Genomic DNA, 12,212 nt, shown 5'->3' with positions numbered 1-12,212 from the left:
GGTAACATAAAATGGCACAAAGAACTAGATTGTGTAGAAAGACATTTTTGAAACAGGCAAAAAGTCATTTAATTTCCTGAAAGTTGTTAAATAATGGGGCATTTGTGAGTGTTTGCAAATTTTTAACATTTACCTTCCTTTCAGTTGGAATGGAGTTCCCCCCAGCAGTGCATGTTGATCTGATTAATCAGATACTTTGAACTCAATGGATTTTTCAAAGTAAACAGCTATAGCAGGTAACTAACAAAGTAGTAGCAATGTTCGGAAAAACTGCGGAAGATACAATGACAAAGAAATTCAGTTTTCTGGCCAGTATTTAAGTGTCTTTAATTGAATCCCACTGTGCTAAAAACATGGAGGTTCAGTACTCTCTGCTGCTAATTAGACTGAAGTCTATAACTGCAGTAATGAGGGTTAAAAGTTAGGTCAGACAGAGAGGAGGGAGATCTCAGAATAGAAGATTTACAGAAATAAAAGTCCCATGAAGGTTTAGCATGGGATCTAGTTGCATGTTAACATCACTGGAAGATTTTTTTTTTTTCCTCTACACCATGAACACTGTCCTGAGGGAGAATGAGACAAGATACAAATGAGAAAACAGTGGGAAAATGTAACCTAAAAAGAAATGGGTGAAACCTTGGGGCATCCCACACCTGTTTGTTTTCTGATTAACTGCAATACCTTTTTCATAACCAGAATATATCTGTGTACTAAGACCCAGACAACCTCAGGGCTAAAAACGAATCATGAACAGAACAAAACTAAGCAACATGAAGTGGCTTAATTTAATCTCTGTACCCAACACACACAACTAAGGCATAGTAAAAGACCAGTTCGACAAGGACAATCTCTTCTGGGGCAGCAATGGGAATGCTATGAAGAGCTGCTAAGTGAAATATACTTTAGCAATACATATTATTGCACTGACTTTTTGAACTGTCCCATGAAAATGATCTTATTAATTAGAGAGAAAATATTTGTAAGTGACAAATTGGAACATGACAGTTTACACAAATCCTACAAAGCAGAAAAAGAATAAGCAATGTTGTCATAAACTCTTTGAAAAACAGGATCACCTAACATGGTATTTGAGAAGATAAATTTAGGAAACAGAAATCCAAAATAAACCACATTATACTGCAGCCTCAATGCAGAGCATTAGAAAAGTCCAGGAGCTGAGCTATATAAATCCATTAATTTCGTCAATCAGCTTCTGTAATAGCAGCCTACAGAACATGCCTTTACTTGAGAATCCCTGCTCCTCAGCAGGCATTGAACATGCAACTACAATGACATTTTACCTTTTTCTTTAAAAATTAAACAAAGGCCAAATTCCCCATTGTGTTACTCCAAGAAAATACATACAATTCTGTTCACAGCCAACATTTTGCCTTCCTTTGGGGCACCTGTTTAACACAATTCTGGCAAGTATGAATGCAGCCTATATTTACTTCAGTAAATTTCACCCTTCCATTTCTCTGTCCATCCCCATTAAATTGTGTTTTCTAAACATGCCACTCTCAGTGAAATGATAACACTCCCCCTTGTGTTTTAAGAGCCCTGTCTCGCCACATGCTGAGATTCCACAACTCCCAAAAAAGCCAATGGGAGTTAGAAAATTAGTGAAATGCATGCTTGTGAAGGCGGCTTTATGCTGGCCCAAGGCACCTTTTAAATCCTGCATAAACTTTCAAAATAAACTGGCTTTCTGCACAGTGGTGAATTTCATCCAGTGTAAATTATACTTTTTATAACTGGACCCTGAAATAATTAAGAAATAAATACACTACTACCAGTAAGATTATTTATTAACTAACGAACTAAAACTGTATAAAGAAAAACCTAACAAAAATATCTTGGGACATATTATGCAATCAGTTTTTAAACAGAACTCCCCACTGACCTCAATTGAGATCCGTTTAAAAACTGGTGGCATGATCTGGCCTATTGCGTGCAACTCTCACACGCATTGACAGTATCACAAGACCAGGATTATAATTTCTCTATGTGAAGAAAGCTCAAAAAGAAGTGAACTCTGAATGAGAAGGCTCTAGTTTAAACAGAGGATTCTTTTTATATATAATATTTTAAATAAACATAGTGCTTTGCTTTTTAAAAGGTCTCTGTTAATATGTTGCTGTACTACATTTACTGTAGCTTGGGGGATGCATAGCAGTAGTGAGAGGAAAAGAAGAAATTAGAGTAGCAAGACTGTAAAATGGTGATCCCAGAAAAAACAGATCTGGAATCAGGACAAATGAAGACAGGGAGAGAGATTTTTTTCAAGGAGCTATCAAGACACCCTCTACATTTTGGATCCTGTTACATAGCAATCCCTACAAAACCTTTGAGAGAGAATGCAATATCTCCCCCCCCCCATGCTTTTAAACAAGGCAGACAAGCATGTCATTAGTGACACAAAAGCCCACAATTTACTTTGAGAACTGTTTAATTTCTAAGAGGTAAATAAAGTCTTTAATTATTCAACAAAATGGGTTTCATTCACTATCCCCCAAACACAGAAAATGGGGGTGTGCTTTGTATTGTAACCAATAGGCTTTTATTTATCTTTAAAGTTCCAGTGAACAGACTAATAAAAGACAGACTGAAGTACAAATGATTTATTTGTGAAACGGATTGGGGGAAGGAATAAAGGAAGCCACACAATGGTCTGGAAGCTGCAGAGCAAGGTAAATAGCATGTTCCGATATATTTAGTACAGTATAGGTTAATGCAGACCCCAGCAAATTATAGCAAGAAGGAAAGAAAAAACAAAAACACATTTCTTGTATAGAAAGGTCTTTAACACTGTGAAGAGAGGGAACAGAGCCAGTGCTTTAGGAGAGTCTCATTTCCCTGGTTTCCTCCCGTCACATAAATCAACGCAAATCTCTCCAATTCGGTTTTAAACCGACCCAAATCTATTTCTGCATCTAACCTGTAGCATTGTGTTAAGAGGGCCACGACGAGGGCCCTCTCCCCCAAGAAAAGGGAGAAACAAACACCCCAGAAATAACCTCTCTGAGCCCTCAGGTGCTCACTCAACGTTGATTTGCTTGCAGGAAGGGGGTTTGTTTGCAGGGGTGGGGACAGAGAGGCTGTATAATCTCTGTAGTCTAAGGAAGAAGAGAAGGAGTACTTGTGACACCTTAGAGACTAACACATTTATTAGAGCATAAACTTTCGTGAGCTACAGCTCACTTCATCGGATGCATTTGGTGGAAAAAACAGAGGGGAGATTGATATACACACACCAATCTCCCCACTGTATTTTCCACTGAATGCATCCTATGAAGTGAGCTGTAGCTCACGAAAGCTTATGCTCAAATAAATGTGTTAGTCTCTAAGGTGCCACAAGTCCTCCTTTTCTTTTTGCGGATACAGACTAACACGGCTGCTACTCTGAAACCTGTAGTCTAAGGAGCATCCCTTGGTCAAGAGGAGCCCCCAAGGCTGAGCTGCGCGTCCCTGGGGCCAGGGGAATGAAATTTCCCCCCCTCTGGAGCCTGGACCTGCTGCACCAGAAGGGAAAAGTGAAGAGAGCAACATACAAAGCGGCTCCCAAGAACAAGCCGCAAAGCTCCAGCCTCCTGCAGCCTCCGCCGCCCTCGCAGGGACTAACCTTGTGTCTGCTGCGCCTCCATTGCCCAAGGCCGGGCCGAGGTTGAGAAGGAGCCGCTGCCTGGCACCGCCCGGTATCCCGAGGAAAAGGCTCAGCGCTGCTGCGGTCGCCGCCGCAAGTGGCCTCTGGTTGTCTCCTCCCCTGGAGTCCGGGAGACGCAGCCGCACGCCCCCTAGCGGCCAGAGCCGACCGGAGCCGGCGCGCTACGCTCATGCTGCCCACCTGGAACAGGCAGCGCGGCCTCTCCGCCGTCCGCTCCCCGCAGGTGCTTGCACCGTCACTCCGGCCCTGAGTGTTACCAGCTGGGAAGCCCCAGGCGTGGATTAAAACCAAACAACGACGACGAGATGAAAAGGGAGTTCGTGGACAGAGGTCTTCTATCTGGAAACCACCCCAATGTCCTCTTATAGAGCAAATCCGCTGCCCAGGGACCTGTGCAGGGAGTAAGAGCTGGCGTTTTCCCTGCTTTCTCAATCTGTTTTAAGACACCTCAGCACATATCTTTGTTTAATGACACTGACCGTGGATTCTAAAAAAATTTTAATGACTGCGTTAAAGAGATATTATCGATTTATAAGTTTCAGAGTAGCGGCCGTGTTAGTCTGTATTTGCAAAAAGAAAAGGAGTACTTGTGGCACCTTAGAGACTAACACATTTATTTGAGCATAAGCTTTCGTGAGCTACTGTAGCTCACGAAAGCTTATGCTCTAATAAATCTGTTAGTCTCTAAGGTGCCACAAGTACTCCTTTTCTTTTATCGATTTATAAATCACTCCTGTAGGATTTGTATTTATTATTGTTACACGCAACACCTAAAATGGCTGTGACTGAAAGAGATTAGTAAATACCAAAAAAGAAAAGGAGGACTTGTGGCACCTTAGAGACTAACAAATTTATTTGAGCGTAAGCTTTCGTGAGCTACAGGTCATGCTCAAATAAATTTGTTAGTCTCTAGGTGCCACAAGTCCTCCTTTTCTTTTTGCGAATACAGACTAACACGACTGCTAATCTGAAACCTGTCATTCGTAAATACATTGCTGTTCCCCTCGGCCCCCCATTTGATTATACTCTGTACGTAGTCAGTTTCTTCCAGTCTTTCACTGAGCAAAGGGAATACATTTTTCTCTTTAAAAAAAAATCTGATTGTAAAACTGGCAGGGCAGGGGACTCAGAGGCAGATGTACCTGGAACGATTTAAAAAAATTAGGGGTCAAATATTCAAAAGTGTGTACAGTACTTAGGAACGTAAGTCCCATTTTTAAAGGTGCCTGGGGTCCTGACTCCCACAATGAAAATGGGCTTTTGAAAATCCCACTAGGCACATGTCTCTTTAGGCACCTTTAAAATGTGGCAATATGGGTCTATGTCACTTTTGAAAATGGGACTTATATTTCTAAATCACTGAAGCACTTTCACTAGGACTTAGGAGGATAAGGCCCAGATCCTCAAAGGTACTTAGGTGCCTAACTACTTTTGAGGATCTGCACCCTAAGTGACTTAGGAGCATAAGTTCTATTTTTATAAGTCACTTAGATGTTTGATGGCAAAATTTTCCAAATCTCAAGGTGACGGTCTTCCTTAAAAAGTAATTTCATGTATGACACTTTCCTGAGCGTCACGGTCAGCTTGGGAGGTTTTACAAACTCAGGGTTTTTTAAGTTCTCTCCCTTGTTGCTATGTGAAAGACTCACAAACCATAAGGGGAAATGACTGTGGTGAAAACAGTGGAAGTGAGTATATGCAGTGCTATTAAATGCACAAAGTAAACAAAATGAATAAAGAACATATATTTCTAATTTCTTTCAGTTATAAGTCATCTTATGTGCTACAAGTAACATTAGTAAGAAAAAAAAGGTTGCTTTTTTTTAAGTTGCCAGTGACTCTTTAAGACCAAATGATTCAAATTAAACAAATAAAATGCTATGCCAATAAGCAGCCAGGCTGGAACACAGAAGTTAGTCAACAATGACAGATTTAGGCCCCAATCCTGAAAATAATTATGCACATGAGTTGTCCCAGGTAATCTATACATAATGTTAAATCTTAATTTTTTGCAGGAGTCGGGCTATCAAAAGCTCCTCATTTCTAGTACTGCTCACCCAGATAGAAGAATACATGTACAGTATAAAGTTTAAAAATAGGTATACAATAAAATTAAGCAAAGAAAATTTAGACTGAAAACTAGGAAAACATTTCCTAAAAGTGAAACGAAATAGCCTTTTTGAACAACAGAAGGAGGTCTATTTGAAAAATGTTAATAAAATGGGGTTACACATAATTTCCACTACATTGATCTTGAACACTGTTAGATGGCTGGTGTGTATAGGGTCAAACTGTGTTCAAAACAATTTTTGAAGAAAACTGTAAGACTAGGAGTCAAGTACCATTCACAAGGATGGGAACTCTGTTAAGGTCCATCCAGATCAGCTCCTCCCTGCTTGTTCAAGATGGGTCTGACAGAAACCCATATTTGTGAACTATTTTAAACACTGTTTTTGAATGTAATTTATTTCTCATAGAAAATGGTGAAAGTCCCATCACTTGTGTACTTTAAAACTAAGACAAAATAATGCATTCAAAGATAGTGTTTTATTTTAACATTTTAAAATGTTTTAAAAATGGTCAAAATCTAAACATAAACATCTAAACATATGCTTCAGGTCAAAGCGATTTGTTTGACCTGAAATGAATTTTTTGACTTTTTGGTTTGTCAAAACATAAAATAGAAAATTGAAACAAGTATCTGAGTGTCTGTTGTGGGGACAGTTTGACAGTGTGCTTGATTGGTTGTTTGAAAAGTGTGAATTGGGAGTGCTTTGTTCCAGATAAGCCTTGAGTGGGCCCGTTTATAAAAAGCCAGTCAGCTGCGAACCAGCTGAGCAATGAACAGCAGAGAGGCTAATAGAGGGAGTTCGCTCGGGAATTCCCCACGGGCAGAGCCCACTGAGGCTTACATCTTGCCGGCTTCTCTGAGTAGTTACTACAGCTGCTAAGGAAGCTCGTAGAAGGAAGGTAATATGGATGGGGAGCGTTCAGCTGTCGTGACCTGCACTGGATGTGCCATGTTTATCTTTCTTCCACAGGACAGAAGCGACTTTGTCTGAACAAAGTGCAAGCTGGTCTCCATATTGGAAGGGAAGGTTCAAGGTCTGGAGCAACAGGTATCAACCCTGTGTTGCATAAGAGAAACTGAAGATTTCCTGGACAGACGTCAGGATCTGCTTCTACAAACACAACCTTCTAAAGATTCAGAGCAGGCTGCACTGCGAGGACAGGAGGACGGTGAAGAAATTTGGCAGCATATGACCTCCAGAAGAAGAAAGGTGAGCATCTATGAACCAGCAATGCAGATACAGGTAAGTAACCGTTTTCATGTTCTCTCCACAGGTACTAAGGTGGAGAGTGGACTAGATGATACATCTGAGGGAAGGGAACAGAAGGAGACTCCGCCGATTGGAAGGCATGAGATGTACTGTCCTAGGGTTGGGGGTTCCATGACCACCGTTCCCAAGAGAAGGAGGCGGGCGGAGATGGTCGGGGACTCTCTTGTCAGGGAGACTGAGTCATCTATCTGCCATCCTGACCAGGAAAACCAAGAAGTCTGCTACTTGCCAGAAGCTAGGATTCACGATGTGCCGGAGAGACTACCGAGACTCATCAAGCCTTCGGATCACTACCCCTTCCTGCTTCTCCATGTGGGTACCAATGATACTGCCAATGACGACCTTGACCAGATCACTGCACACTACGTGGCTCTGGGAAGAAGGATAAAGGAGTTTGAGGAGCAAGTGGTGGTCTCGTCCATCCTCCCCATGGAAGGAAAAGGCCTGGGTGGAGACTGTCAAATCGTGGAAGTCAACAAATGGCTATGCAGATGGAGTCAGAGAGAAGGCTTTGGATTCTTTGACCATGGGATGGTGTTCCAAGAAGGAGGAGTGCTAGGCAAAGACAGGCTCCACCTAACGAAGAGAGGGAAGAGCATCTTCACAAGCAGGCTGGCTAACCTAGTGAGGAGGGCTTTAAACTAACTTCACCGGGGGAAGGAGACCAAAGACATGGGGGGAAGTGTGATTCCAGGAGGAAGCACGAGCAGGAGTGCGCGAGAGGGGAGGGCTCCTGCCTCATACTGAGAAAAAGGGACGATCAGCGAGTTATCTCAAGTGCCTATACACAAATGCAAGAAGCCTGGGAAACAAGCAGGGAGAACTGGAAGTCCTGGCATAGTCAAGGAATTACGATGTCATTGGAATAACAGAGACTTGGTGGGATAACTCACATGACTGGAGTACTGTCATGGATAGATATAAACTGTTCAGGAAGGACAGGCAGGGCAGAAAAGTTGGGGGAGTTGCATTGTATGTAAGGGAGCAGTCTGACTGCTCAGAGCTCAAGTATGAAACTGCAGAAAAACCTGAGAGTCTCTGGATTAAGTTTAGAAGTGTGAGCAACAAGGGCGATGTCGTGGTGGGTGTCTGCTATAGACCACCAGACCAGGGGGATGAGGCTTTCTTCCGGCAACTCACAGAAGTTACTAGATCGCAGGCCCTGGTTCTCATGGGAGACTTCAATCTCACCCTGATATCTGCTGGGAGAGCAATACAGCGGTGCACAGACAATCCAGGAACTTTTTGGAAAGTGTAGGGGAAAATTTCCTGGTACAAGTGCTGAAGGAACCAACTAGGGGCAGAGCTCTTCTTGACCTGCTGCTCACAAACTGGGAAAAATTAGTAGGGGAAGCAAGAGTAAATGGGAATCTGGGAGGCAGTGACCATGAGATGGTCAAGTTCAGGATCCTGACATGGAAAAAAGGAAAGCAGCAGAATACGGACCCTGGACTTCAGAAAAGCAGACTTTGGCTCCCTCAGGGAACTGATGGGCAGGATCCCCTGGGAGAATAACATGAGGGGGAAAGGAGTCCAGGAGAGCTGGCTGGATTTTAAAGAATCCTTATTGAGGTTACAGGGACAAACCATCCCGATGTGTAGAAAGAATAGTAAATATGGCAGGCGACCAGCTTGGCTTAACAGTGAAATCCTTGCTGATCTTAAACACAAAAAAGAAACTTACAAGAAGTGGAAGATTAGACAAATGACCAGGGAAGAGTATAAAAATATTGCTCGGGCATGCAGGAGTGAAATCAGGAAGGCCAAATCACACCTGGAGTTGCAGCTAGCAAGAGATGTTAAGAGTAACAAGAAGGGTTTCTTCAGGAATGTTAGCAACAAGAAGAAAGTCAAGGAAAGTGTGGGCCCCTTACTGAATGAGGGAGGCAACCTAGTGACAGAGGATGTGGAAAAAGCTAATGTACTCAATGCTTTTTTTGCCTCTGTCTTCACGAACAAGGTCAGCTCCCAGACTACTGAACTGGGCAGACGAGAAGCTGGATATGAGTCAACAGTTTGCCGTTGTTGTCAAGAAGGCCAATGGCATTTTGGGATGTATAAGTAAGTAGGGGCATTGCCAGCAGATCGAGGGACGTGATCGTTCCCCTCTATTCGACATTGGTGAGGCCTCATCTGGAGTATTGTGTCCAGTTTTGGGCCCCACACTACAAGAAGGATGTGGAAAAATTGGAAAATGTCCAGCGGAGGGCAACAAAAATGATTGGGGACTGGACACTACTTATGAGGTGAAGCTGAGGGAACTGGGATTATTAAGTCTGCGGAAGAGAAGAATGAGGGGGGATTTGATAGCTGCTTTCAACTACCTGAAAGGGGTTTCCAAAGAGGATTGATGTAGACTGTTCTCAGTGGTAGCAGATGACAGAACAAGGAGTAATGGTCTCAAGTTGCAGCGGAGGAGGTTTAGGTTGTATATTAGGAAAAACTTTTTCACTAGGAGGGTGGTGAAGCACTGGAATGCATTACCTAGGGCGGTGGTGGAAACTGCTTCCTTTGAGGTTTTTAAGGTCAGGCTTGACAAAGCCCTGGCTGGGATGGTTTAGTTGGGGATTGGCCCTGCTCTGAGCAGGGAGTTTGACTAGATGACCTCCTGGGGTCCCTTCCAACCCTGATATTCTAAGATTCTAACCTGAAATAATTTTTTCATGTTTTTTTGGAATTGCCAGCAAACTGAAAAATCTGGTATTCAGCCAGCTCTAGCATTCAGTACATTGCAGCCTGGACTTGTTGGAGGCTAAAATGAGAGAGTAAAGATATCAGGGCAATAAGGTAACATGAGGTAAAGAACATATTGGACCCTTATTTGTGGGTCTAACAACATGTAACATTTTTAAGAAAAAATAATGGAACTAAATGAAAAGGATTATAGATAGTCTAAAATGAAGATTTATAAGTAAGAAAAATGATTGTTTATAGGAAAATATTTTAGAACACTGCAAAGTACAAACTTCATATTACAGCTCAACTTTGTTTTTTGAAGACAAAACTTGAAAGTGCCAGATCTGCCCAAGGCAGCCTTAATTCATATACATTTGAAAAAAAATTCCTTTTAATATGCATAGAATGTTGCTTTTGAATTTGAATGATTGTAAAATATGAATAGGTTTTTTTCCGGCAAGCCCGCCCCATTTGTGATTTATACATCTCTTTTGACTGCACAGAAGAGTTTACTACTTATGCAAGGGTGACAGTAGTATGCTGAATGTGAGAAACTGATTTTGCAGTGTTTCATATCTTTTCAAATAAGGAGACATTCTTCCATAAATAGATCTCTGCACAGAAATACTATTTAAGTCAATATGCAGTGCTGGTGTAGCTGTGTTGATCGTAGGATATTAGAGAAAAAGTGGGTGAGGTAATATCTTAGGACCCGAAGAGGAGTTTGGTGTAGCTTGAAAGCTTGTTTCTCTCACCAACAGAAGTTGGTCCAAAAAAAATACTACCTCACCAACCTTGTCTCTCTAATTTATGTGAATAGATATTTTGGATTAAGAATTTCAAAATACACTAATGCCAGGATATAGTGAAAAATTTGTGAAACGGCAGAGCAACCCCTCTCTCTATATAACTGTTTCACTGAATAGAGCACAATTAGTACATTTGCTTTTAAATTTAATGAGAATTATGCATCTAAATCCAATCAATCTGCTAAAAAAATAGGTTATTTTATTCATAATTTTATGAAGCCCTATTATGGGTGAAATCTTTTTCACTCACATCACTCATTTTTTCACACAAGAAATCTTATTCATTACTGTGTAAAGAAAAACTGAGTAACATTTTACTCACCAAAATTACAATATTTGGCAATCACCAAAGCTAGATCCACATTTATTAGATTTCAAATATTTGAAGAACCAAATCGATATTGTTGATTGGCTTTATGAAGACAATCTCATGTTTATGTGGCAGAGTGAAAAATAAACTGCTCCATTACAAGTATTTTGATAGCATTTAAAATCTCTGAAATCTATTTTGTTAAACAAAAGCGATCATAAAGATGAATAGCCCACTGAAATTAAAGTCATGTTGTACTTAAAGGATTAATTTTCTAACTACAGCATAGCACCTCTAATTGTCACCCAACCTAATATTTCCCCATGCTATCCACTATATCTGTCACTGATTTGGTAAGTTTCCTCATCGAGCTTGCCATTTTGGAGATTTCCTGCCATTTTTCTGACTGAAGAGACTGACGTAACACATGGTTTGTTTTCAGTGCTGACATATCCTGATCAAGCTGCAGCATCTTAGTAGATATTTGCAAGAGTTCATTGTCCCTCCCATCAAGCTGTAATAGGGAAAATATTGTCAGTTGAAAAAGGAGGACAGAAAGAACAAAAGCAAGTGAGCTAAGATTTTTAAAGTCTTATGAGTTATTGGATAGATATGTACACATTTGAGATTGCTGTTTTTAAAACACAGAGTAATCAAAGGTTTCAGAGTAACCGTCATATTAGTCTGTATCCGCAAAAAGAAAACGAGTACTTGTGGCACCTTAGAGGCTAACAAATTTATTAGAGCATAAGCTTTTGTGAGCTACAGCTCACTTCATCCAATCCGATGAAGTGAGCTGTAGCTCACGAAAGCTTATGCTCAAATTAATTTGTTAGCCTCTAAGGTGCCACAAATACTCGTTTTCTTTTTGTGAGTAATCAAAGACAGTGATTCAATTTTGTTAGATATTTAATACATTTCACAAGCTATTTTTTGCCTTCTGATGCTACATATATTAAAATGACACTATTTGGTTTAGTGAGAGCCTTAAGTGGTTCTCTGTTTGTCATTTGTGATCAACCTTAAATCCATTCTGCAGAGAGATTAAGGGCAAGATTCTACAGGATGCTGAGCACCCTTAAATCCCATTAACTTCCCACAGTTAATACTGAGGGATTGTGATGCATGGTTCACAACACAGCCCTAAGGATGACAATAAAATCAGCACTGATTGTCACTCCCCTGGGCTGAACGATCACATAGCAGGATGAAGCTGCAGCATAGGCATGAAGAGATTGCATGAGCAAAATGGCAGTCCACAATGAACGTAGATGAGCCTTAACTCCTGTTAGGACTGCCAAAAATTAGATCTACCACCAATAGGTGGGACAAGAGACTCCAAGGGTATGTCTACACAGCAAAGAAAAACCCACGGCTGGCCTATGCAAGTCGACTCAGGCTCATGAGGCTTG

The 12,212-nt window shown here is 41.2% G+C and overlaps 2 protein-coding genes across 4 annotated transcripts in view; both read right to left on the bottom strand.

Moving 5' to 3' along the window:
- TPD52L1 (TPD52 like 1) overlaps positions 1–3,829 on the bottom strand; it is a 100,427-nt gene extending 96,598 nt beyond the window's left edge. Inside the window, exon 1 of one of the 3 annotated variants that reach the window (XM_043510901.1) lies at positions 3,623–3,829. In XM_043510901.1, the coding sequence (XP_043366836.1) occupies positions 3,623–3,644 (22 nt within the window). In that variant the 5' untranslated portion in view covers positions 3,645–3,829. The remainder of the gene's footprint in view (positions 1–3,622) is intronic. The other 2 variants (XM_043510900.1, XM_038394803.2) reach the window with 2 other exon arrangements.
- Positions 3,830–9,689: 5,860 nt separating this feature from the next.
- The window catches only part of LOC119853108 (golgin subfamily A member 6-like protein 1), a 46,898-nt gene continuing 44,375 nt past the window's right edge, over positions 9,690–12,212 (bottom strand). The window contains 1 exon segment of the mRNA XM_043510899.1: positions 9,690–11,314. Coding sequence (XP_043366834.1) covers positions 11,111–11,314 — 204 coding nt within the window. The 3' untranslated portion in view covers positions 9,690–11,110.

This window comes from Dermochelys coriacea, chromosome 3 (genome assembly GCF_009764565.3).
Source record: "Dermochelys coriacea isolate rDerCor1 chromosome 3, rDerCor1.pri.v4, whole genome shotgun sequence".
NCBI lineage: Eukaryota > Metazoa > Chordata > Testudines > Dermochelyidae > Dermochelys > Dermochelys coriacea.
This window is presented reverse-complemented; position numbering and strand designations above follow the sequence as displayed.